Raw genomic sequence first — 27,608 nt, forward strand, 5'->3', positions numbered from 1 at the left:
CCTGAATTTGTTTCTGGATTGTAAGACTGATGGAAAGCTACAGGTATATTATAGGTCAACAAAAATCTCTGAGAGTTTACAGTTGTGATGATTTAGGGAATAAGTATAGGTAACTAGTTTTCTCTTTTATCTTTTACTCTTTTCCCACATATTCTGGACTTGCAAACAGAAGGACTTAAATATGCATGGAATGTGTGTAAGCCACTGTCTGAGGACACAAATGCCTGTTTTGTAGTATCCTTGTGCTCCAGGAAATGTTTTGCTCTTTTACATCACTTGGCTCACTGATGTTCTCTATATGAAGAGAAACCACATATTAATCTTGAGTTATTCTGTCATTTTCAGAATCACATGTATGTTTAGGTTTCAAAAGAAACATTTTCACTAATTATCTTAATAATATCAATTTTTTATTTATTTTTCAAACTACTGTTTGCTTTGAAACAGAAGGTTATTGTAGGTAGTGCTTGTCTCGTAACTGGAAGGGCCACAAGGCATAGAAAATATTTTTAAATTCAGTATTTGATTGTATATAATTTTCTTTCAAAGTGAACTTTTTGTCATTTTACAAGATTAAGCAATGGTGGTTCATTTTAGTAAAAAAACAAACTTTCAAATGGCCTAATTCAGTGTTTAGTCTTCTTAGTGCTTCATCATGGTCTATAAAATAATCCAGTAGAATGAAGCTAATTAAGTGTATGTGTGATGCATATTACTTGAAATTCTCATTACCAGAATTTGATATTTGCCAGATTTCCCAGATTTAATAATTAGGACATATGCTACCTATGGCAGAAATGATTTCAAATTTTGGTGACCTCTGACTCTTCACCATCTCTGGAGATCTAGTCCTGGGCAGGTCAAGTCCTATCTGGTCATTACTTGGATTTTTTTTTTTAATGGATTGAAACAAGGGGGCATAACCATTGAACCACATCCCTATCTTTATTTTTTTGAATTGGATCTCATTAAATGGCTGAGGTTGGTCTTGAACTTGTGATTCTCTTTAGCCTCTTGAGCTGCTGGGAGTGTAGGTGTGTGCCATATTTAGAAATATTCTAAAATCTTCTAACCTGCTTAGAAAAAACAATTTTGAGTATTCCTCATTATTTTTAACCCTTCCAAATATTATCTGAATATTATTCTGTTTGAACTACGTGGATACTTTACTGCTTTTATGGTGTGCCTTTTGATTGATGACGACATTTAATGATGACATGAATGGAATAAGATGTTTGTTCCCATTTTATCTTCCCCAAACCATTGTCCATACTGCTTTTCTTTCTTTTTTTTTTCCTCCAAATTTACTTTATATAATCAGATGGATATAAATTAATGAACAAAAATTTAAGCAAGATACATTAACAATTTAACAGAACCCGATAATCTAATTTCTTCCAATTTTTCTCAAATTCATTTGAGTGTTTCCATCATGGTGCTCATAAGGAAATCAAACAACATATGGCTACTACAGTTGAATGTCAAATTAACTATTTATGACATACTAAATTCTTCTATAATACAATTATGAAGAATCTTTAAGAAACTTATGTTTTGTATGTAGAAAAGTGTTAGAGTCAAACATTCAACTCAACAAAAATAAGAAACATTTCTGATTCCTCTGTTAGGTGTAGACTGCTTCTCCTTTTGCTAATGAATGTTTTTTAGCTGTAATATCACTGAGCTGAACAAATAAATCACCTTGAGTACATAAGGAAAAATAAACACATGCTAAATGGATAAACATTACTACTACATCTTTACTAGACCATCTCTACCTCTAACACTTCAGAAGCTTAGAGATTTAGAGTATTCTTACATTAACTGCAAGAAAAATTAAAGGAGAAATTCCTTTTTTGAGATCACAACTATGAAGTCATGTGGTTATAAAATTCTGCATTTGTGTGTAAAACATGAATCACATTTACCTTTATTCTCCCTACTTAGTCTTGTCAATCACCTAGCAGGACTTAACAGATACCTTTCAAAGAAACATAGACTGAGATGTGTTTATATAACTTCAATAACCTCATCACTATAGTAATGAGAGATGCAGTATCCTTTTGCTATGGTTCAAGACAACAGGGAAGGAGAGATCACAAGAAAGAGAAATCAAAATTATTACAACTGAGAAACTACTTCTCATTAAGTTTTACCATGGTGCCACTTTCATTTTTACATAAGCATGGTGGCATAATTCAAGCTCAATAAATTGGAAATCTTAATATTTAAAATTCACCTTGACTTTCATTTATCACCATATTAACAACCAAAAGAATTAGATAAAACACATAGGAAAGGGTAATATTAAACCCACCTTGCTGAGTTGATTTATTGACACATTAACTCATTTTTATATAGAAAAGGGATAGTGCATCTCAGTTTGCTTGCAAGCTAGGAGATCACTTAAAATTCTGCATTTCCTAACTGCAAACAGAATATAGCACTTACAACAGGTTATAAATAAACTGGTTTTCAAGCATAGAGCCAGCCCCAACGATAATACACTATTTAAAAAGACCTAAGGCAATGAATTCCATTTCCAATGGAAAAAAAGAACTGTGCAAACAAGCTTAAAACTACTTTTTTTTTGTGCCAGTGTTATAAAATGTAGCTTTTAATAAAACCTTGACACAAATGCCATTAACTTCAGAAAAAAATTTGGTGGAGAGAAGAAAGTTATTTCATTTAGGAAAAATAACCACTATCTTTTTTTCCTAATCTTCAACACACACAATTTAAACATATACAGTTGCTTTAACACTTTACACAATTCCTATGTATTGGAGCAATAACAAGGTCTAAATACAATTATATTCTTAAACACTGGGTCAAGGCTTTACATAAAAATACCATACTACTTCCCCCCCCCAAGTTTCTAAAATATCACATACTTTCCTCAACGTCTGCAGCCATCCAGGAATTTTTAGGAAACTTTTTGTGCATGATCTTAATTCCTAATCCCTGGCTCTTTGGGCTCAGTGACGAAAGATCAAAACCACCAAAAATGATGGTTCACTTGAAGTCAGACGAGAGACCCTGGCTCAATTAGTCTCATAGGATGAGAGCAGTGCTGCATCAACTGGCTCCATGCAGGAGGGGCACGTGAAGGATCTCATCAACCAGTCATCTATACAGTCCAGGTGATAGATGTGCATGCACTGCAGAAATCGAATTGGGTCCCCATAAACAAAGTCCATCATACAGATCACACACTCCCGGATCTTTTTTTCGGATCCATCTCTTCCAGGGTCATAAACTCCTTTAGGCAGATGCTGTATAAGGCCTATTCTTTGAGCTATCCTAATTTGTTCCTCTTCAGTCAGCTGAGTTGCTAGCTGAGTCTGGCTAGGTGTTGGATGATAAACTGGAACTGGAACTTGTTCCTGATATGGCGGTGGCGGCTCCTGATCCGGCTCCATCCCCTCGCCAAAGCTAGCCCGGTCGGCTAGCAGGGAGATGTCATCCGAGGTGGGGGATTTGAGGCCCCATCTTCCAGGGCTGGGGCGTGTGATCTCTGCACCGTTCTAATGGTCTTCGTCCATACTGCTTTTCACAGTATTCAGACATACCCAGAAAAGGCGATGCCTTTCATTCTTTTGAATAACTTTTTCTTACAAATTCAAGTTCATCTCTTGATTTTCTACCATTAGTATTTATATCTATAAAAACAAATGGAATTTAGTGAAAGACATTTACTTTAAAAATCTTCCTGCCAAGCATGGTGGTGCATGCCTGTAATCCCAGCAGTTAGGGAGGCTGAGACAGGAGAATCACTAGTTTTTAAGCAACGCAGTGAGACCCTGTCTCTAAATAAAATACAAAATAGGGCTGGGGATGTGGCTCAGTGGTCAAGTGCCCCAGGTTCAATCCCCAGTACCAAACAAACAAACTACCTGCTCAATATATTGTACTTGTAATGATTGACATTTGCATAAATAATAAGATGGAAACAGGATGTTATAAAGGGGAAGTTCCAATACAGAAAGTTCAACAGATGTTTATGTAGTATTGCAGTGTACAAGGTAAAATATTCCTATTCTGGGATACAGAGAGGTAAAGTAAAATGACTTAATCTACATTTTTATATATAGAACTTCATATAAAATTTGCTGTGAGAGGTGTAAGCCATCAATTCAAAAGATTTTGGGTGCAGAATGTGATTACTGAGTTGGGAAGTTGCAGTGGAGGTGGGGGAGAAAACTAGACTAAAAAACCAGTATACCTGAAATTCTTGTTTCAGAAAACTAAAATAGTTTTCTTTCCATTTCTGCCACTAAAATAGCTTTGTTGGCTAAACCACCTAACTTCTCTGAACTTCAGAATTTTTCACCTGTAGAATGGAGGACAAGGTTAGTTGGTCTGCACACACTTTGTTTCTTCCTATAATAAAGTAAGATCCTTACTTGGCACAAGTTACATGCCTATAATCCCAGCAGCTTGAGCGGCTGAGGCAGGAGGATCATGAGTTCAAATCCAGCCTCAGCAATTTAGTGAGACTCTAAGCAACTCAGTGAGACCCTGTCTCTAAATAAAATATTTTTTTACAAGCTGGGGATGTGGTTTAGTGGCCAAGCGCCCCTGGGTTTGATTGCCGGCCCCCTCCAAAAAAAAAAAAAAGAGTAGGATCCTCAGAATAGGAGATGGAAGGAGGTGTGTGGAGAGAACAGTATTCGGTAGAAGGGTTGAGAAGATGCACAGCATTTTCAAGAAGCACAAGGAGACTCCTTTTGATTGGAGCTCATTTTTGTAGAGAAAAGTAGGAGAAGGTTTGATCCCTTGGGACTAACTGGAGAATTCAGACATAAAGTCTGAATTAGGAAACTAATTCTAATTTAGCATCTGTCATTGAGATTATTCTTTCTCCCATCTGGAGTATTTCTTTTCTTTCTTTTTATTTTTATGTGGTGCTGAGGATTGAACCTAACGCCTCGCACGTGCTAGGTGAACGCTCTACCACTGAGCCACAGCCCCAGCTCCTGGAGTATTTCTTGATGTATGTTTTTACTAAGCAGCACAAGTAAATTGTTTCCTTGATTATCCTCCAGTTTTCCCCAGCATCCCTAACATTTCTCAGTTAGATGAACTTTTCAGTATTAAAACTTGTCAGTAATCCTGCTTCCTTTAAAAAAAAATAAGACCTGTTTTTCTTTAAGGAAACTATTATCTAGTAGGGAAGGCTAGATTCTGGAGGCCATGCAACATACACTTTCTCTGGAAAATGTATATTGTGGGACAGGGTGTAGATTGAACCAAAAAAAAAAGTGGGGGGCAGGAGAACAAAGAGGGAATTCAAGAAGGCTCTTTTTTTTTTTTTTTTTTTGCATAGGGATTGAACCCAAGGGCACTTTACCACTGAGTTACCTACCAACCCCTTTCTATTTTGACACTTTACTAAGTGGCTGAGGTGGCCTTGAACTTGGAAGCCTCCTGCCCTAGCCACCTAACTTACTGGGGTTACAGGTGAGTGCCACCATGGCTAGCTGAGAACCCTCCATATTATTCCCTGAATTCCATTTTTCCTTGGTGACTAGAAAGTGTATTAAAGAAGTAAATTGGGCTGGGGATGTGGCTCAAGCGGTAGGGCACTCCCATGGCATGCGTGCGGCCCGGGTTTGAACCTCAGCACCACATACAAACAAAGATGTTGTGTCCGCCAAGAAGTAAAAAATAAATATTGAAATTCTCTCTTTAAAAAAAATTGAAAAAAAAAAGAAGTAAATTAATTTTGTAAGTTTGATTGAGGTTTCAAGTTCCTTAGGGTTGTATTGCTAAAATATAAATTAGCAGTTCTAGTAATTTTTCTCATGTTCGTTTAGTGGCTTAACAGGGTTGTATCTGGAGGATTAGGTTCATTCATTTTTGACCACAAAACCTCAGAGTAAGATTAAGTTTGCAGGCTACCTGTGGGCTGTGGTGGACATTTGAAAATGGGTTTCAGGGGAGAGGTAGTAGCTATAACTGTAGTAAAGTGGAAAATAAAGTTTGAATGAAATGCCTAATTAATTTCTTTCAATATCTTTTTAAAATTATTTTTATGTGGTGCTGAGGCTCGACCCCAGTGCCTCACATGTGTTAGGCAAGTGCTCTACCACTGAGCTACAACTCCAGCCCCAATCAATTCTTTAAAAGGAAAAACTATAAGTAGATTTAATTTTTTTGTTTATTAGCAATCCAGATATCCCAAATGAAGGCTCAAGTGTGTGTGTGTGTGTGTGTGTGTGTGTGTGTGTGTGTGTGTGTGACTTAGTTGAATTATAAATATAAAATGTTACTTGAAACTTTTGCAGTAAGATAAAAGTAAATTAAATTTCTAATCTAGTGTTTTGGCATTTTTACAAGGCTTTTAAAAAGTTGATTTGCCAGGGATAGAGTGCTTGTGTGGTGTGCACAAGGTCTAGCTTATCCCTGGTAGTAGAAAACAAACAAAAAGATTTTTAAAGTTAATTTAGCATAATCAATTCCAAAAGATAAGATTAATATAAAATCCAATTTTGAATAAAGTGTATGCCCATCCTTGAAGTGATGCTGGGGATGATATCAGAATCATTTCCTTTGGAGCTTGCTTGTTTGACTTAGCAGATTTGTAGAAATCCTGCGAACCTGCATTTTAATAGATCCAGTAGGTAGTCTGTGGACAACCAAGAACAAGAACCACTATAGTCTCAACTACTTGGGAGATTGAGACAGGAGGATTGCTGCCTCAGGAGTTCCAGGCCAGTGTGGGCATCGTAATTGAAACTTTGTCTCAGAAACAACCCAAAACCAGTGGTCTAGAAGAGCAGTCAGAATGCTGTTCCCTACCCAGGTGCAGCGGCACACACCTGTAATCCCAGCAGCTCTGGAGGCTGAGGCAGGAGGATAGTGAGTTCAAAGCCAGCCTCAGCAACTTATTGAGGCACTTAGGAACTCAACCAGACCCTTTCTCCAGCTAAAGTATTTAAAAGGCAGGGGTGAGGGTGGGGTGTGGGGCAGGTGGGAATGTTTCTCAGTGGTTAAGCACCCCTGGATTCAGTCCCCAGTACAAAAAATTTAAAAAGCTGTTCCCTAAAGATTTAGATAGTCTAAAATTTTAAGCTCTGCATACCAAGATACATAGTGAAGGGCATTAGTATAAGTATTCATATAAAAAAAGAGAACACAAATTTCCACAGGTTTTTTTTAATTAATGAAGTTCAAAATATAGTAATAAAATTGTGTACAGTTTATGTAAGATAGGTCTTACTAATGTGAAGAAGAATGGGATTCTTTTGGTGGGAATAACATTTTGCCTTGTAATTTTGAGTTGAATTCCTTCAGAAATAGAATTAACTCTTCCCTAAAGCTGATTTCCCAAACCAGCATTCAACAAAAGCAGTTAACAAGGTTAAGGGTAGTTTTTGTTTTTTAAGAAAAATCATCCCTGTGCTCAAAAAATTCAGCAGAATTTTACTGCTGCTAAACCATTGAACTATGACAGGGCAAGTCAGAATAGTCACCTTTTGCTTCTGCCAAAAATTCAGAACTGGTGATTGGTCACGTTCACAAAAACAAATTAAATTCATCCTTGACACTGCTCATTCAGTAGCACATGACAGACTCCTGTATTTGTCACGTAGTACCTGCTCAGTAAAGCAATGGGTAACCCTTTTCACAAGCTCTGCCCTCTGTGTATTTCACCACTATTACTTGTAACAGCCTGCTGTATTTCAGTTTAGGTTGCCCTGATTTACTTTTTTTTTTTTTTTTTCAACTTCTTTGAAAATACTGTCACTTGTAGTTTTCACACACACACCATTACTACTGGCTGATTCTTCAGGTGAGTGTTGGTACTAAACCCAGGAACAATTTAGAAAGCCATTGATATAATTTGTCTTGCTTTTTAATTGACAGTTGATGGTTGTTCCTGTTCTCCTCAACTCTGAGCAACTGTTCTCACTGAAAAGTTAATAGTCTTTTTTTTTTCCCCCTTCCTGATACTAGGGGTTGAACCCAGGGGCATTTTACTACTGAGCTCCTTCCTCCCTCCCTCCCTCCCTCCCTCCCTTCCTTCCTTCCTTCCTTCCTTCCTTCCTTCCTTCCTTCTCTTGCTAAGTTGCTTAGGGCCTCACTAAGTGTTGCTGAGGCTGACCTCAAACTTGCAATCCTCCTGCCTCAGCCTCCTGAGACCCTGGGATTACAGGTGTGCACCACCACGCCTGACCTAATAGTTTTATTTTGCTGAACCTATTCCTTTGGCTATTGTTATCAAACATATTTATAATTAACTCACTAGTAGTAAATGGCATTCCTTGTTTGGCTAACAAACGAGCCATTTGAAAAAACTGATGACAGACTCATTTTCATTCTTCATTTTTGTGAAGTAGTTCTGTGATGAGTTGTTCCATTTTAAATTTTGTGGCTTTTTTTTTTTAACTATTGCTTTCCTATGAGTTGGAAATATGGTGAAGATTGTTTGATCTGTAAATATGGATGTACATTGTTGGGTGTTTTGGGTCCTGGGGATTAAACTCAGAGGAACTTTACCACTGAGCTACATCCCCAGTCCTTTTTATATTTTAATTTCAAGAAAAAGTCTAAGTTGCTGGGGGTCTTCTGAGTTGCCCAGGCTGGCCCAAATTTGAGATCCTCCTGCCTTAGCCTCCCAGGTTGCTGGGATTACAGGTAGATGCCCTGTGCCCAGGTACGCTGTATTCTTTTAGTGTAGCTTTAGTGTCATTGCATAATAAACACAGGTTTACCATTTAACTGGACATCAAAATTATCTGCATTCCAGCGCCCCTTAAAAGTGTGGCTTTCAGCTAGGCCCAGGGGTGCACAACTATAATCCCAACAACTCAAGAGGCTTGAGTCAAGAGGATCACAAGTTCAAGGCTAGCCTTTGCCATTTATCTGATGCAACTCATTAATAGTGTCACAGGGTTCAACCCCCAAGACCAGAAATAGAAGTGTGGCATTCAGAGTCCTCATTTCTTGTATTTTTTGGGTGAATGTGAACTTAATACTAATGTTTTTAGTAAAGTCATGCTCTGGCAATACTGGTGACATTTGAAACATTTTCAGGTCATAACTTTATCACTGCAATCCGTAGTGCCCTGAGCAGTAGTGCCGAGTTGTGAGTGTCTCTCGTGGCCTCTGCCTCCACTACCACCTTCTGCTGAGGGGGCATGAAAGCAGCCTCGGATGTTACACAAGCAGACAAGTGTGGCCGTGCTCCAATACATTGGCTTATGGACTTCATAAAGTTTGAACTTTATGTCATTTTCACATCATGAAATTTTTAAATTTTTTCCCCCAACCATTTAGAAATGGGCCATACAAAAACAGGCAGTGGCTGGATTTGGCCTATTTGGCCTGCAGGCTAGTTTGTAGATGAACACTGATCTAGAATCTCGATAAACTAAAATATAACAATAAAAGTTCAGTGACTTTGAACCAACAATAGTAATTTACTACCATTGTTGCTACTTGTTTGGTAGTACTGTGATGAGGGTCATTTTTAAATGTTGTGATACATGTTGCCAAATTGTTTTCTAGAGTCTGTATGCCTTGCTTTTTAAAAAACAAAAAATATTTGAGTCTCATCTTTATGACTTTAGAAATTATATCCTTCAGGCATGGAGCAGATTTTAAAGTTAAAGTCTCTTCTTTTTACCTCTTTTCCTTTTAGAGTTGCCCCTTTCCTATTGATATAAAGCTGCCAGTATTTTTGAGTGTCCTCAAAAAAGCAGATAATTTCTTCTTGTGTATTCTTTGGCTGTTCAGCTTAAATTCCATATCCTTTTAAAGTAGTGCATTCTGTTAGATATTTCAGCTGTGCAAAAGAGCATTGAATAAATCTGTCATTTGTCCAATAAATAGCAGGGCAAGTAAACTGATAAGTCTCTTTATAACTGAGTTTATTTAATAGAAATTATTTTTTAACTTGTATTCTCAGCTTTTATGTTAACTTCAGATTTAGGCTTCTGGCACATTTTGTCTTTTCAAGCAAAGAAATGGTGTTTGTAACAAATGATTCTTGTGAATAGGGGATAACATTGGGGCCATTCCCTGCTTAGACACAATTTTGTAAAACTGATAGGAAATACAGTTCATAGACCCTTATAGAATTTTAAAACTCTGATGTTAACTGAAGCTTATCAGTGTTCGTGGATTTTGACAACAATAAGCCTGTCTTATGGCTAGAACCTGGTCCGCCTGTCACTGTGCCATTGTTTAGATGGACTCTAATGTCCATAGACTAAAGAAATGCTGGAAGGAGTTCAGAGTGCTGTGCTGCTTTGTGCTCTTCAGCCTGTTATGGTAACCTGGTCAGGAAAAAAGAACTGAGAACTGACATAAAATATCTTCAATTTTAAAAATCTTACCTATGAAATGAATTTTTTTTAGAATTTTATTGAAAATACCATTCAGTAACATAAAATGGCCCAGGGAAAATTTGAACAATCTCATGTTATAACCATCAAAAAGAGAGTCTTCAGGCCCCAGTATTTCTAATAGATGAAATCCTTTATTATTTTTTTTAGCAAAGAGATTGAGCTATATAATTTGAATAATGAACCTGTAAAGTGAATTTCAGATAAATAGATGCATGGCACATAACGAAGGGAGAGTCTAACTTTAAATCATTTGTACAAACTGAACTTGTTACTTTGGATGGAACACAAATGATTCTCCTGCCATTGAACCACTTAATTCTCTTCATCATCCTATTGGGGAAATTGAAGCCTGGTGAAGGTGAGACTTGGCCAGATCTCCTCAGTTTTAGAGAAGGGACTGAAATTCCCATCCTTCACTTGATATCGACATTAGGAAACCAGTTCTTTTCATCACTTCTTCTAAAATTGATAGGAAAAAATAATTGTGGATAATGCTCCTTGGAATTCATTTTTCTTTCACCAACACTCCTGGAGGGAAGAGAGGCTCTAGATGCTAGGCACTGATTGGGTCTGAGATTTGCATGAGGACACTGAAGCACAATCCAAAAGAAAAGATGGAAGACCTTGGGTCTCCTGAGCACAGACACAGCATCGTTCATTTCCAGGTCCTTTGTGGTTAAATTGGAGGTAACATATATTTTGTGTTTTTTGATTTGCGGGGATTTTTTTGAGATAGCAAGAAGATGAGTTTATGTCTGTTGTCTTTTTCTTTTTTCAGTAAAACTCTTGTTTTTCTTTCTTTCTTTTTTTTTTTGGAGTTGTAGATGGACAGCATGCCTTTATTTTATTTGTTAATTTTTATGGTGCTGATGATCGAACCCATTGCCTCACGCATGCTAGGCCAGAGCTCTGCTGCTGAGCTAAAGTCCCAGCCCTCAGTAAAACTTTAAAAGCTGATGATAAAAATGTTAAAAAATAAAAAAAAGAATTTCTCATATTACCTAGTTCAAAAAAGCACTTAACCTTTATAAGAGCATGCATACGCACACATGTGCAGGTGGATGTTTAAATCATTGTTTTAGACTATTTTAATTTGGAAGAACATGAGCATTTGATTTTATCTGAATTGTAGAAAATCCATATTTAATCTTTTTGTTTTTCTAAAATGTAGTGAGGTTTCAGTTTACAACCATGCACATTAAAACATTAGCCCTTTCTTATGTCTTCCACCCACTGTTCTTACAAATAGAAGGATCTATAGCAGCACCTATGATAGGAAATGGTGAATTCGTGTGTCTTTTTTGATTGGGGTAATACTTTAACTAAAATATATTTTTCATAGGAATAATATTTAAAAGTGGACTGGGGTGTAGCTTAGTGGTAGAGTGCTTACCTCTTGCTTGAAGCTCTGGTTCAGTTGCAGCACACACACACACACACATACACACACACACACACACAAATTTAAGTGGGTTTACTCCTTGAATAAAGTGGTAAAGTGATGAGAGAGAAGGCAAACTATAGTCACTTGGCTTATTTAGGACTTAAAATATTAGAAACAATTAATATATTTAAATTTGAAAGAATTATAAATATTTTAATTTCAATTTTAAGGCTTTGAGTGCACAAAGGACTTGGTAAATTCTACTGATACAACTTGGTAGAGGTTGAGATTTAATCATAGAACACATACATTTTCTGTAATTATTACCATTTGATTTTGATGATATTATAAATTCTAATAAAAAAGTCATGTAGTACTTGGACCCAAAAGACAAGATCCCCTCTTAGGGATGGCAGTTAAATCAGGAATCTTCAGTGACAAGAACTTACTTTTAAAATGTATTTTAATAATATTTGTAATACTAAGAAAACAAATGGGGTGATTTTTCTTCACCCATAATGCCACAAAATTACTTTTGCCTGTATTTGAAATAGCTAAATAAAATGATTCATAATTCAGTCTAGTCTTACGAATCCTTGAGTCCAGATGTGTTATGGAAAAGATAATCCAGTATATGGCTTGCTGTCTGTTGTAATAGCCACAGTTTTTGTGTAGCAGAGTATTTGAATAGATAGAATAAATAGAGCCTGTAAGGGACCTAATGTTAATCCATTGCAGGTTTTGCTGCCAGATGAGTGTTGGGCCAAGCTTGTAGAAGCAAAAGCAAAAAAGTTTGTGAATCAGGGTGTAGACTTACACTTATTAATATACTACTTTAATTTAGTATTCAGTATAAATCACATGACAGTTACATCAGATATAATTGTTTTGACTATAATATTCTGTTGCATTAGTATACAAAAATTTATTAAGTTGCCCCCCTAATATTCCAGATTTAATATCATAAATAGCACTGAATAAATATCATTTTATATGTATCATTTTGTTTATGCTGAGTAAGTCCCTTAGAATGGACCCACAGTCATTAAAAGTTTTATGGAGCCTGCTACTCTTAAATTGTAAAAGATCTGTGGATTTGCAGGGTCACTAGCATTGGGGTACACATTTGTCTACATCCTCACAAACAGTGCATCGAATGGAAGCATTTCCTTTAAAAAGGGTGGAAGTGTACTGCTTCAGATAATATAATGAGTTCATAAGATTACTTTAATTTTCATTTATCTGATCATTAGTTAAGACAAACAGTGCTAATTGAAATACATTGTTGTGTAGTTGAAATTTTATTGTTTTTTGGACATGGGGCTCATTTTCTCTTTTAAACAGAGTTCCTTTGCTCTGGGGTCTCTAAAATGCTAAACATTGGGGGTTCATAACCCACTTCAATCTAATGTATGAAATATGATATGTCAAGAGCTTTGTAATGTTGTGAACAACCAATTAAAAAAAAATAAAAAAAATAAAATGCTAAACATTAGTCACCATAATGTGGAACTTCTCTGAGTTTGCACCTTACTTAGTTAATTATAGAACCATCTACAAAACAGTCTTATATGATCTTGGCTTAATTTGTCTTCATCCAGACACACTGTTGAAGAATAAACTCAGTGTTTCATCTGTCAGGATAGGAGGGACCAGGAGAGTCCTTGTGGCAGCAGTTGGTAGGCGTCTTAAAAATGTTTAACCACTGCTGTAGGCATTCTTCTGTGATCACTATAGATGTAAACCAGAAAGCACGTGGAGCTGTATCTTTAAATGAAAATACTACTTTTTCATTAAAATGAGTGACATAATACAAAATGTTCACATGGGTTTGACCAAATAATCTGTTAATGCAAAGTGAATCAGTGGAAATTTTTATTTTCCTTTCTCTGAAAAATCTTTAGATGCTATAAATATTGTACCAATCTCCCAGGTCCAGAAAAAAATAATTACTAATTACCATTACTTATAATCCTGAGGATATCACCGGCACTCCCTACCTGCTGCACATGACTCCTCCTCCATGATATCCTTTAAAGCAGTGGTTTTTGAAGTAGGGTCCACAGTCTGCTAGGGATCACCAGAACCCTTTCCAGGAGTCTTTGAGTTAGACATTCTTCAGAGTGACACTAGATGTATTTTCATTTTTCACTATGTTGACACTTAACCTTGGTGGTACAGAACAGCAGCAGGTAAAGTGCCCTAGAAGGCCAAACTGCCAGCTCTGTGGCACCCAGACCAGGGTATTAGTCTCTAGCTGAACTGGTTGTGTTCTTCACTGTCATGTTATTGTGCACGCCTATAGTCCCAATGGCTCAGGAGGCTAAGGCAGGAGGATCACGGATTCAAAGCCAGCCTCAGCAACAGCGAGGTGCTAAGCAACTTGATGAGACCCTGTCTCTAAATAAAATACAAAATAAGGCTGGGGGTGTGGTTCAGTGGTTGAGTGCCCCTCAGTTCAATCCCAGTAACCAAAAATAAAAATTAAAAAAGAAACAGAAACAAACAAAAAAATCCAGTTTCACTTAAGACTGCCCTTGAAGGAAGTGTAAAATTGTTGGTTGTGTTAAAGCTTCACCCTTTACTACCAGTCTCTCTAACATTCTCTGTTGAAATGGGAAGCACACTAAAACCATTCCTGAAGCAGGAGGATAGTCTCCAGGCAAAAGCACAAGAGCAGCTGGGTGGGTTGGGAGCTGCGCCAGCTGTGTTTTCCATGGAGTGCCATTTTCACCTGGAAGAACAACTGGCATTCATGTTTTAGAGAATAAATGAGGTTATTAGCTATTCATTTCATGGAAAATAACTGTGATTTTCTGTTATCAGTGAGAAAACTTGAACTTTTGAGTGAAAATGATAATTTAGGAAAACTTGTCCTGTCTGCCACTGTGTCTGCTTCCAAAGACTTGTGATAAGATTGAGGTGATATTAACAAATATAATTATTTAAAATATTTTATAATGAAACATTTGGAAGATCTGCATAACTTAGTGACACCGTGCTCCAAATGGCCAGTGTCTGATGTTACAGAATTGTAGATGAGAAAAAGATCCATTCAAAGTAGAGGATAGACCAGTGAACTTTATAACCTAGGGAATTCAAAATGTTCATTGGTCGAGTTTCCAGTTTCCCAGGGAAATGACCTTTATGAAACTCACACTCACCAAGTTTTGCTATGGTAATAAAAAAGAATATTTATAATTATCTGTAAAGGTTATTCGAATACTCATCCTTTTCTAGTATCACTGTTGTGTGTGGCCAGCATTTCTGCATTTATTTCAAACAGAATAACCTGTCATAACAGTTCAAATGCAGAAACAGGTGAGAGCCTCCCTGTCAAATATTTTAACGTACGTGTAATGGACTTACTGGTGTTTTAAAATTGAATAACAAAAGTACTTGCTAAGATTTCTGTTTATTCTGTAATATGGTGAGTAGCAATAGCTGTAACCTATATAAACAGAAGCTTTGGGGATCCTCAGGAATCTTAAAACACATAAAGGGCTCTTGAAACCAAAAACTTTGAGAACTGCTGCTTTAAAGTTTTGTGACTCATTGTGTTCCTGAGTGTCCCTTGAACTGTAGACACTGGAACCTAACCCCAGACCTGATTGAGACCCTGTAGCCTGAGGATCTGAAGCAGCTTCAGGCAGGACCGGGCAGCAGCACACAGCAGGGCAAGTTGAAACAGAGGGCGAGGGCCTGGAGACTCAGACCCAGAGCAACTTTCTTTCCCAAAGCGAATTCCCTTCTTCTTGAGTCCTAGTTAGCTGTTTGAAATTCCTTGGAGATCTAATAAAAATCTAGACTCAGAATGGGTAAGCCACTCAGGAAAAGAAGACCCATCAGAGTTGTGAAGCCCCCAAAATTCCCAGAATCTTGGGGGGCTCTGGGTGTCTGTCCAGGCACAGGCCTATTCCAGGAAGATGTTATTTGAGTTCTTGCCTCTCCTCAGGTTTGTTCTCATCCCTGAAGATAAGCACTACTGCTGTAAACTCGAGAAAAATGTAGACAAAAAAGAATCTCATTTTAGTTTTAGTGATAGATTTGTGTTTATCTCAAGAGTAACTTTTAGGGCTGAGGTTGTGGCTCAGGGATAGAGCACGTCCCTACGACAGGTGAGGCACCATGTAAAAACAAATAAACAACAAATAAATAAATGTTAAATTCTTTAAAAAAAAAAAAAAAAGAGAGAGAGAGGAATTTTTACATCTTCCCTTTGGGAGACATAGTTCTATCAGAAAATCTTACCTGTAATCCCATCCAAGTAGGTGATCATTAGAGCAGATATAAAATTAACCGGCCTTTGCAGATTTAGCACTTTGTCAGAGCAGACTGACACATTTTTAGAAGGGTTTGCAGTTCATTCTGAATTAGTGACTAAACAAAGTATGTTTGGATTAAGTGTACAACCAGACAGTGGAATATAAACTGTTGTAACAAGATCTTCCATTTCTGAACCTTCATAACTATTTATTTTCTTCTTGTTTTTAGGGTGAATCTGTAAAATATTTCCTGGATAACTTGGATAAACTTGGAGAACCAGTAAGTTTTAAAACTGGATGTTTATGTTTGTTGATATCTAAAAGCAATAGTCAGGATTCTGATGTTTTTACTTTGGTGTAGCTTATTAGGAAATTTAGAAAAAATACACATTGAGCTGTTTGCCTCTTCCTTTTTTCTTAGTGGCAGTAGTCTGACTCATCCTGTCTTATTTAGAGTGATTGGTAGCTAAAAGTATTGAATGACTTATATTTTTTCAAAATGAAAAAATTATTTTCCAGTTGCGACACTTTTTTCTCCCTTTTCCATCTAGCCCTCTGCAAGTTTCCTTGAGTAATTGCCCTGCCCTCTGTTTCAAGGAAGTAAAACTGTTAAAGAGATTTATGGTTCACAATGAGATTGCACATTATCTACTATCTTTCAGTGTGATTGGGGGTTTTGTGAGCAGAGAAGGAAGAACACAGTGGGCTGATTTGTTTCCAGACCATTAGTAAAGTCTGTTTTCAGTTCAGGACTGACTCTTTTGTGTTTAGTTGCAGCATGCAGGCTTGATCCTGGAGGCCTGCTCAAGAGACTACACGAGGTAGGAGAGGGGTCCCCCTTGGAAAGAGTCTGTACCTTCCTGCATGTCTTTCCTCAGAGCCAGCTGCCTCTGGCTTCCTGGGGGCCATGGCAGGCAGAGCACCACTTGGCTGTCCTCCGTGTTGGACTAGTGAAGAAGAGTTCATTAGAATCAAGGTTTCTGCTGCTTAGAAAATGTTTGAATGCCATCGCCCTAGAGACTTTGTTACTCATTAAGTTTAGTGTAGCTTCATTTGCCTGCCTCCTTTTAAAGCAGTTTTTTTAATAAATGTTAATATGGTCTTGTGATTTTTAACTTTGAAAATATCACTGAAGAAAAGCACAAAATGAGCCTGTGCCTAGGAAGAAAGTCGTGTGCTGCTGGGAGATATAGGCATGTGAAGCAGTACCTTCTTTTCCCCAGCAGGAAAACATTTTCCCTTTATTTATTTTTTAATTGCATTTGTCTGCTTTTAAGATAGTATGTTTTAGCCCAGCCAGTTTCTTAGACACGGGAGCCCCCTGAAGTTGACATCTCCAAAAATGTATGTTTTTACTCATTCAGTACAGTACACATCAGTAAAACTTTGTATTAAGGTTTGTCTTTTTCTTTCCATCTGGTCAATTATAAACTTTTTTTTTTTTTAATTAAGTACAGGTCAACCAGAGGGAAGGCTTGGTAGATAACCTAGTTATTAAGAGTTATTTCTTGTTGTCAAAACAGAGCTGACTTGACCTGCTCTTGTCAATGTACTTTTCCAATAGAACTTCCTTCCCTGAATACACCATTCAAGTAGGTCCCCTCCTCCTGACTCTCAGTGTCAGCCCTCGATTTTTTCCTCTTTTGCATGTATTATAGCAGACAAGTACTTTATATTTACCCTTTACGTATCTCTTTCCATAAGGGCCAGGATCTCATCTCCTGATCACGAAGAGTTGAGACCCTGGTACCTGGAGAAAGTGCCTGGCTTGAAGTCGGCACTCAGCAAACAGCCTTTTATGCTTTTCTCTGCAGTGCCGGGGGGATGCAGGCCTTGATACGTTAGGTAAGCGCTCTCCACCGAGCCACACGTTTAGACCAGAAAACAGTTTTTGAATGAATTCTCCAGGCCAACTCTAACCAATTTGTAGTGGCTACTTAGAATCTTAAGTTGACAATAACTCTGAAGCCACATATGGAATAAAAAGAAGAGTTGAGATCAACATGTAGTTGTAAAGAAGGGGAGAATAAACCTGGGTGTATTTTTGTCATCCATTTTTTACATATCAGACAAGTCACAGGATTGCACTGGCTACATCTCTTAGGTCCCAGGGCCATTGAAACCCTGCACTTAGCCCTGTGACATTGTTGGAGATGGAACACAGGGGGCAAGGACTTAAGTCCCAGCTCCGTTGCAGACTGGCTCTGTGTGACGTCAGCATCTCTAAACTGAAGTTTCTTAGTCCATAATATGAACATAGTAAGGGAACTTAGCTTGTAGGGATACAGAATATTACATAAAATAAACCCAGTGGGTGTAGAAATGTAGCAAATGCCCAGTGTTGGCTTTTTTTTTTTTTTTAAATCTCAGTCTAATCATAGATGGAACCAACATACTTAAACAAGTAAAGGCCATTAAATGATACAGAGCACAAAGATATTAGCTATGACTGAAAAGTTTCTTTCTGGAAAAGTTGGAGCTAGTGCATAAAGAGTTAGTGAACCTAACTGCCTGAGTGGCAGGATGGATTTGGAGGCAGAGGACAACTGGGTGTGTTTAGTGTTAGACCCTGCTGTCTGGTGAAGGATGTGTTCAGTTCTAACATGGGAAAGCGCTTCTAGAAGGCAGTGGCTTCAGTGTTTTCCACTGTGCTGCGCTTGCATTGTTGTTGAAATCGATGGAGGTGTGATGGTACTGAGGTGAGGCTTTGTGCAGGTCTTGGTGTTAGGCACCTGTGTGGAGCATGAACATGCAGAACAGAGTCTGCTGACCGCAGGAAAAAAAGGTGTATGGGGAGCTTGAAAAGCCAGTCAGAGCAGATTCTGGATCTGACGCAGCGGGGAGCCATTGTAAGGTCTGTGGTTATGATGCGGGAGGTTGGCTTGGGAGAGGCCGGGAGAGCCGTGAGGTGAGCAGTCAAGGCAGAGAAGCTAGGGATGAGAGGACGAGCCATACCTGAGGTGATAAAAAAATGGGGTGTGGAAATAAAGAGGAAAGAGAGCACGTGCTGTAACAGATGCCAAGAAGGAACTGGGGATTTGATACAACTGGAGATGTCAGGGAGGAGTCCAAGATGACGGGGGACGGAAAGATGCGGGGACTGTTCGTGGGGCAGGAATTGGGAAGCAAAGCACACTCTTGGCTGAGAGGGGCTGGCCAGGGAGGAGATGAGCTTCTTAGTGAGCATGTGAAGGTCACCAAGCCTGATGACTGGCAAGCATCAGAAAATGAGAGGCTCAGCGCAGGAGCCCCCGAGGTTCCAGCCTTCCTTGACTCCCCGCCTTTTCTGCAGTGGCAGTGACGGCAGTGTAGTGGACACACAGTGACAGCTGACCACTTGCCACACATGGCTCTTTTTTTTTAATATTTATTTTTTAGTTGTAGTTGGGCACAATATCTTTGTTTTACTTATTTATTTTTATGTGGTGTTGAGAATCGAACCCAGATCTCGCATATGCAAGGCGATCGCTCTACCGCTGAGCCACGACCCCAGCCCCACACGTGGCTCTTTTTTTTTTTTAATATTTAGTTTTTAGTTGTAGTTGGACACAATACCTTTATTTTATTTATTTTTATGTGGTGCTAAGGGTCAAACCCAGGGCCTCACACGTGCTAGGTGAGCGCCCTACCACTGAGCCACAACCCCAGCCCCACACATGGCTCTTAAGCACTTACCCTTTTAATTTGCTTAGTCCTCAAGGTGACCCTCTGCATGTCATCTCCACTTTACAGGTGAAGAAACTGAGACACAGAGAACTTCAGTGACTTGCCCAAGGTCACATAGGTATAGTGGCCAGCTGGCTGTAGGAATCACATTCCTAATCAACGTACTCTATTCTGCCATTTAGCACTTGATTACATTCTGTGCTTCATGCAGATTAGACTTTAGACTCCTGACTAGATTGCTAGTTCATTATAAAGACGATAATAGAGGACTTTGGGATTTTATGGAATTAGAAAGTTTGCAAAATGCTCAAGGCTGACACATTCCTGAAGTAGGCAGCACACCCAGAAAATGGAAACCAGGACCACCTTCTGGAAGCAATTGGACTTTTGGTATCCAGGATCATTACAGTGTTTGTACGCCTCATAATCTTATCCCTGGTTGTTTTCATCTTAAGAAATAGTCCAGACGATGTGTGAGAACTTTAATTGCAGTATATCTGTTAATTACAGCAAAAAACATTGGCAACACCCCACTAGTAGAGGAATGTTAATGTAAATTATAGCACATTAATGCTTTTATGTGACTTACAGTTTTTTTAAAAAATGAGATGACACCAATGTGGAATACAGTTCATGGTAAATGTTAAGCAGAATGTGAAGGTAGGCTAAAAATTGCTAAAAACTATCAGTAAAATTGCTATGTATGTGGACAAAAGCTAGAAGAAAGCATGGAAATGCTAACACTTTTATTGGAGTCCTAGAGTAATGAGTGGCTGGGATTGCCAATAACTAAAAACTGATCTGCTATCTTAACATTCTTAATTCTATTGGTGTCTTTGTGAGGAGATGAGTACTCATGTTGTAATGAAATTTCAAAATCATTACACTACTTGGAAAGACATAAAATGCAGACAGCATTGTGAATAACAGCATTGTTTAGAATCCTGCCTTGAAGATATTTTGGCTTTGGGGATGAGCACAAGACCTCTCCTGTTACCTTAACATCCTGCTAAGAAGCTGCGACAGTGTGAAGAGGCATACTGGACCTCACTGCTTCAGGAAGTATGCCTGCAGAGTGTAGCTGGGGATGGCCACTGACAGCCGCCCTTTGCTCAGAATCTTAAAGCCCAGGAAGAGCTCACTCTATCTTTGCAGCTTTTCCTCCAAGGCACATAGGCCAGGTTTGATTCCCTCCAGTTCACAGGCACAGGTGCTGCCACACAGTAAGTGACTAGTTATGAGTTCTTGGGTCGATAAATGAGAAAATTGGAACACAGCTACTTGGACAATACTCTAGAAACAAACTTAGCAAGTGGCCCAAAGTACATGTGAGTAGAGGAAGTGTTTTTCCACACGTGTCATAGAGCAGCAGTAGTCCTTGGGGCTAGTTGTGCGTCCTGGAGCCGTGATGCACAGTAAGTCAGCATTAAAGTGGGTTCGAGAGGCAGACAGAACCCGGGGTGAGCTGTATTGGATTCGGATGCCATTGCTTTTAATAGAGGTGCAAGGAGCAGTGTGGAGATGGTGAGTGTGGGGGCATGGGGAGCACTCTGGGGGGACTGAGAAGTGCGTAGCAGTGGGAGGAAACTCAAGTTGAACGTGCAGGGGGGCGGCTGGGGGCAGCCTGCAGGTAAGACTTCAGCTTAAATGTGAGTAGTATTGCAGGGGTGAAAACAATAGTAGATGCTGGTCATTGGTGGTGAATTTTGAGCCAGTTTTTGTCAACTAATATTATAATAATTCTTTGGCATTTTTTAATGAGAATAATGGTACTACAGTACTATTATTATTATTTTTTAATTCTGATAATGACTTCTGGATTACTGAGTATACAACTGGTTTTTCTTTTCCAGGATTACATTCCATCACAACAAGATATTCTTCTTGCCAGAAGACCCACCAAAGGCATTCATGAGTACGACTTTGAAATTAAAAATGTTCCTTTCAAAATGGTTGATGTAGGTGGTCAAAGATCAGAAAGGAAACGTTGGTTTGAATGCTTTGACAGTGTGACGTCAATACTTTTTCTTGTTTCCTCAAGTGAATTTGACCAGGTGCTTATGGAAGATCGACTGACCAATCGCCTTACAGAATCTCTGAACATTTTCGAAACTATTGTCAATAACCGGGTTTTCAGCAATGTCTCCATAATTCTTTTCTTAAACAAGACAGACTTGCTTGAGGAGAAGGTGCAAATTGTGAGCATCAAAGACTACTTCCTAGAATTTGAAGGGGATCCACACTGCTTAAGAGACGTCCAAAAATTCCTGGTGGAATGTTTCCGGAACAAACGCCGGGACCAGCAACAGAAGCCCTTATACCACCACTTCACCACTGCTATCAACACGGAGAACATCCGCCTCGTTTTCCGCGACGTGAAGGACACCATTCTTCACGACAACCTCAAGCAGCTTATGCTACAGTGATGTACAAAGACTTGCTATTTTAATACCTTTTTGTGTTTTTGATTGTTTTCTGTTTGTCTTGTCTTGTTTTTTAAAATAGCAGTTTACAACAAGAATTAGAAAAGTCTTGATTCTGTGTTTAACTTTTTGGAAATCTTAGTCCTGCGGCCTTTGGTTTGTGGCTGGACGCTGCTGAGTAACACATTGCCAATACCCGCTGGAATTCAGGCTTGGATTCGTCTCGCCACAGCTCCTGCTCACGTCCAGTTGTCATTTCCTAGCCAACCTCAGGCTTCAAATTCTTCCACCTTTTAAAAAGAGTTCTCTGTGGTGCCAAGTGTAGACGGCATCCTTGAGTACATGTAGGAATGCCTTTAGGAATTTAGGCTCTCGTGCAGGGAAGAGATCTTCAGTCTGCCTTTCACAGAGCGGGACACGCGCTGCCCAGCCTACCACTTCCTATTGTGAAAGCACTGTTAGAAAAGGTTTTATCTAGGGAATGGCATCGGTCAATTTACGCGCAGGTTTAGCCTTCATGTGTTCGTAATTGCATATATACGCAACAGTTGTTTTGTTTCAAAATTTCTATGGTTTCTGAAGGCAATGTTCTTAGTGTTTTAAAGTTTACATAAGGATTTCTAGTCTGGCCTGGTGGGAATGGTACCGGGGAGCAAATGCTATAATAGTATCAAAAGTAATGAGTGACCTACAGTTTGCCTTTTTTCCTATTTCTTGATCATGTGATTTAATGTTTCATATGTGAAATAGTTTGGCCACAGCAGCAACTAAAAATTGCAAGTGACTTGGTAACAAATAAACGTAATTGGTCCAGAATGACATGTGGGTCACTCCTCAGTCCTGTCTTGGTTGACTTTGCTCCTTACTCAAGGAAATCAGTGTCACATCATCACTTATTTCTTTTGCTCTTCTGTCCCATCCCCAGCAACAACAAACTGTGGCATTTAAGGGAGTCTTCTGTTTATTTGGAGCTTGCCAAGGGTAGTATTTTCCTGTCAAACTATTCAAGAAGGAATTATTTGAGATTGCTGTTCATTCTTGGTGTGTCTCTAAAAGATACATTATGTACATGTTTGTGTAATTATTGATTATGAGATGCCAGCTTTATCAAGGTACATTTTCAAATTTTAAGAATGCTTATAAGGAAAAGTAGTAAATTTTTTAGTTCACACCTAAAGGTGATTACATTTGACCTCCCATTGCTTGCCACATTCAACCATGCCCGTGGAGTAGCTTTGATTGCAGATGGTCAGCAGAATGGCTGGTATGCAGGACTGCCTGTAGGTTTTATGTAGTGTTCAGTTGGATTCAAGATACAGATGTACAAAGCTGGTAACAGTTTGCAAGATCTGACGGCTTTTCTGCTTTTCCTAAAAATTGTGATTAAGACTGTGATATCTGTCACTTTACTGTATAGCTGACTGTGTTCTCAGGTATTTTATTGGTCCTTGAAAGATTGGTCAACATTGTGGATCACCTGTCCTTTCCTAGACGGTGGCTCTTGTCCTGTCTTGCTGTCGGGTAGGAGAGGTAGACCTTGCAGTGTGCTAACCAGGGATTTGTTCTTGACATCCTGGCTTTTTCTTGCATTTGAAGTTTCACTGTCATCACATCCATTTAAATCTCAGTGTTTTCATGCCTTTGTAATACATGAGCTTCAGACACACAGCCCAACGTGGTAATGATGCAGGTGTTCAGAGCATAATTCGTGCATGTTTTAATAGTTCTATTATTGCTTCTTGCCAAAAAGGATAGAATATATTGTTTAAATTTACAGGGTTAGCACAATCCCAGTGCTAATGAACATCTGAGTATGTGCACAGTACTATTGGGCCTGTTTGGTAGAGCCTACTGTAAATTTAGCTGATAGTTTTATTGAGTGGCCAAGACAAATATTTAACTACAGTGAAGGCTTCAATCAGCTTCCTATAGAAGGTTGACAACTTAGTCTTATTGAAGCTATTTTAAGATCTGTGATAAGCATAAATATTGCCTGACAAAGCAGAAAATACCAAGTTTCCCTCTTTTTAGCTGCCACCAAGAAATGTTAAAACACCAACTAGATATGGTGTCATTTGTAGCTTTCTTCTGATGTGTGCAATGTCTCACAATCAACATTCTTTTAAAATAGGATTTAGAATCTATTTTGAGGCAATAAATTCTATTTAATTTATCAGCCTTGCTTAGACCTTCAGTAGAACTATGAGATTCAACCTATAGGCTTCAGTCCACACGTTCTCCTGTGCTATATTTTAAATTATTTGAAAGGAATCTCTTGCCTATATCATGAAAGCCACATCCTTTGAATTCAAGTACCACTGTATGAAAAAGAAGTTGGAATTCAATGAGCAGAACTGAGAACGTGCTCTTACTTTTCACTGTGCTAACTTCCCCTGATCTCTAAAAAGTAACTCAGATTTCAAGTTCTTTGATGTATTAAATTTTCCAAATCTTTGGTTATGGTTTGGAGTAAAATGTGCCTATTTCTATATTGCTTTCTGGTCTTCAATCTGAATGCCTTCTCATTTGTCTGAAGAAATCTCACACAAGTGTCTTTGTTGACCTTGAAGAAATTATACAGAACTGCCTTATCAATCAGAGAAAACACAAATTACACCTTAATTTTTATAAGGAAAGGGTTTTGTCAAATGTTTTCTGAAGAGCTAAGTAATTCAAGGCATGCCTCTGCCACTTAAATATTATTTTTAGTAGCCTGAATTGTTGCTTCCTGCCAAATATTGCATTAAGGTGAAGTCTTCGTTTCAGTTTTATATCTGAATAAAATATCTGAATTTTATATCTGAAAAGGGCACTTGATAGCTAATGAGCAACTGCAGCCAAAGAAGACAGTGTGGAATGAAAGTTATTGTTTTTGTTTCCTTTTAAGTTCCATTGACGGATACATTACATAGACAGGGTCCTCTGGTTACTCTCTAGAGGCGAGACCATCAATGAAAATCTTGTTTGGTTGGTGGCAGTGGTTGGTTTAAAGGGGAAGGAAACGGGTCAGAAGTGGTGATGCACACCTCTAGCCTCTAATCCCAGCAATTCAGGAGGCTGAGGCCGAAGGATTGTGAGTTCAAGGTCAGCCTCAGCAACTAAGCAAGGCCCTGAACAACTCAGCAGGACCCTGTCTCAAAATAAAAAATAAAAAGGGCTGGGGGTGTGGTTCAATGATTAAGCGCCCCTGGGTTCAATCTCCAGTACCAAAAAATAAACGAACAACAACAACAAAAAAAGTGGAAGGAAATAAGACCACCTAATACCAGAAGATAGTAGAAGTATTGATTAAGATTCAACAGGAATCTTGTGCCCTATAATTAAATCTTAACTTTCAGTGTATGCCCAAATACTTGTATCTTGTGCTTTTGATAAAATGTATTTGTCAGCATTAGTATTCACATCTGGTTATGCCTTATTTCTTTGAAGAGTGAAGTTAGAAACTTTTGCTATTATGTCCTGAAATTCAAATCACTATTTGAGAAACTCTCAAATTGGTGCTTTCATTATTTAATGATACATTTAGACAAAACCCCAAAGGAGCCATTTGAAACAAGATTCTCTCCATTGCAATTTGTAGCAATGTTATTTCTGTATATGTAATGAGAAGGCTAAATATCAGTGTTAACTCTTCATTTCTTGTTTGAATCATGCAGTCATGCCTGTAAAGCCCAAACATTTGTAACAAAACTCCCTAATAAATCTAGAGAAAGTTGCTCTGTTACCTTTTCATTTCTTTTAGTTTTACTAAAGGAACCAAGAACAAAAGTTTTGCACATTGTCTTCCCTTGGAAGTTCAACGTGTCCTGGTCACTTGGCCTCCATACCATTGTTTCAGCTTGTTCAGTTCCACAAATCAGATGATATTTGTGTTGTGCTGCTTGACTGAAAAAGTACTGTTTTGTTTTTGTTTTGTTTTTTAAATCCTAGAACACAAGTCAGCTTTTCTGTCTGGTAAAGAGAGGGGAAAGGTTACGAGGGGGCGTGGCTGTGTCCTCCTGTTCCCGATGAAGCCGAGGCTGCAGTATGTGCCTGCTGTGTCATGGTACGAGGTTAGGGCTTAATCCATTTACACTAGAGCTTGAGTCTGTATCTTAAACCTGAACATCTGAAACCAGTTTTTCTCTGGCTTTTTCAAGCACCATCAAGTAGATTTTAGCCTTGGACTGGCACGTGATTGTTAACATCATTTGAAGTACATTGTACCACTAGCATCCTTGTGTCTAGATGTGAATTTATGGTCAGCATTTAAATTAATAGGTTGGCCCTTGTGGCATTCAGGTCTAACCATCTTGAGTTTTAAATGCTGGAACTTATACTGAATGAACATTGTTTTCTCAAAGCATTAATGATATAGCAGTATTTTCTGGGTTGATCAGAGATTTCCGTGACCTATACAAATCTACTGTGAATGATGGATATTTACAGATGGATTGAAGTCTACTGGGACCCACTGGGCATAACTTTCCTGTTGGTGAATATCAGTGATAGTAATAAACTACTTACTTGATATGTGATTTGGGTTTGTATTTAGAAAGCTTGTTTATGATATTCCTTTAGTGAGTGATGTATTTGTCCTCAGGCAAGCCTCTTGGATGGTACCAGGAATCAAGGGGAGGGGGAAGGGATTAATTCTCATTAAATATGTGTAACAATGCAACAAACTATGCCATTTATCCTTTACCTCTTACTTGAAAGCAGAATCGCAAAATGTTTTAAAAATGGTTTTCTCTGCTACTCTAGTATGCTGTGGAGAGCTCATTTACCACAAGAAGCCTTATCAAAAAGTATATTTTGTAACAACCTAGTAGATACTGTACCTAACAAAACATAATTTGTATTAGCTCCGAATAAAAGTATTTGTAGTTTAGGGTTTTTCATTGAACTTTTTATAACCTTCCAAGAACTAAGCACATTATTTGAGATTGTTGTAAATTTTTTTCTTTTTTTTTTTTTTTTTTTGGTCAGTGCTCTAGTTCAGGATTGGCAAATAAATTATTTGTGAGGAAATCTAAAAGAGGAAAAGATGGTTCGGTTTTTACAAAATCAATTGCTATTCATTAAGGCTTTTTACTTTTGTACATATTTTGCAAAAAAAATGCCTCTTGCTATTAATAATTTGCTTTGTGAAAATTACTGACATTTAATAAACATTTACAAATGATTTGATACTATGATGTCATTTAAACTAACTGTGTGAAGCAGATGACAAGGTGAAAGTTTGAAAGCAAAGGTTTCATCCAGTGACTTAAGGCTCAGCAGTCGACTTCAGCAGATCCCCACCAATACTCTGCCTTAGTCAGAGGTGAAAAACTTGTCCTGTCTAAAGATGGAGAGGTGGACTCCTGTGGGTGTTTTCAGGAGGAGGAAAAGGAAGCCACTGTGTTCTCTCTACTCTGACCCTTGAGACTGCACTGGGCTGAGTCAGGGCTCCTGGTTTATCCAACTTTGTTAGGCCTAATGTAATAATAGAAGTAATGTTTTAAGAACTAACCTACATGTTACCACTTTT

The 27,608-nt window shown here is 38.3% G+C and overlaps 1 protein-coding gene and 1 pseudogene across 2 annotated transcripts in view; one reads left to right on the forward strand and one right to left on the reverse strand.

Annotated features, from left to right (window-relative positions):
- Positions 1 to 27,248, forward strand: part of GNA13 (G protein subunit alpha 13) — a 49,109-nt gene extending 21,861 nt beyond the window's left edge. Inside the window, exons 3-4 of the mRNA XM_081270918.1 lie at positions 16,237 to 16,287; positions 21,527 to 27,248. Of these exons, the coding sequence (XP_081127044.1) occupies positions 16,237 to 16,287; positions 21,527 to 22,099 (624 nt within the window). The 3' untranslated portion in view covers positions 22,100 to 27,248. The remainder of the gene's footprint in view (positions 1 to 16,236; positions 16,288 to 21,526) is intronic.
- Positions 1,575 to 3,570, reverse strand: LOC308635502 (RING finger protein 11-like; annotated as a pseudogene). Its single transcript has one exon. The product of its transcript is annotated as an RING finger protein 11-like (transcript).
- Positions 27,249 to 27,608: the final 360 nt, after the last annotated feature.

The sequence above is a fragment of the Spermophilus citellus genome (assembly GCF_964194105.1).
Source record: "Spermophilus citellus genome assembly, chromosome: 17".
NCBI lineage: Eukaryota > Metazoa > Chordata > Mammalia > Rodentia > Sciuridae > Spermophilus > Spermophilus citellus.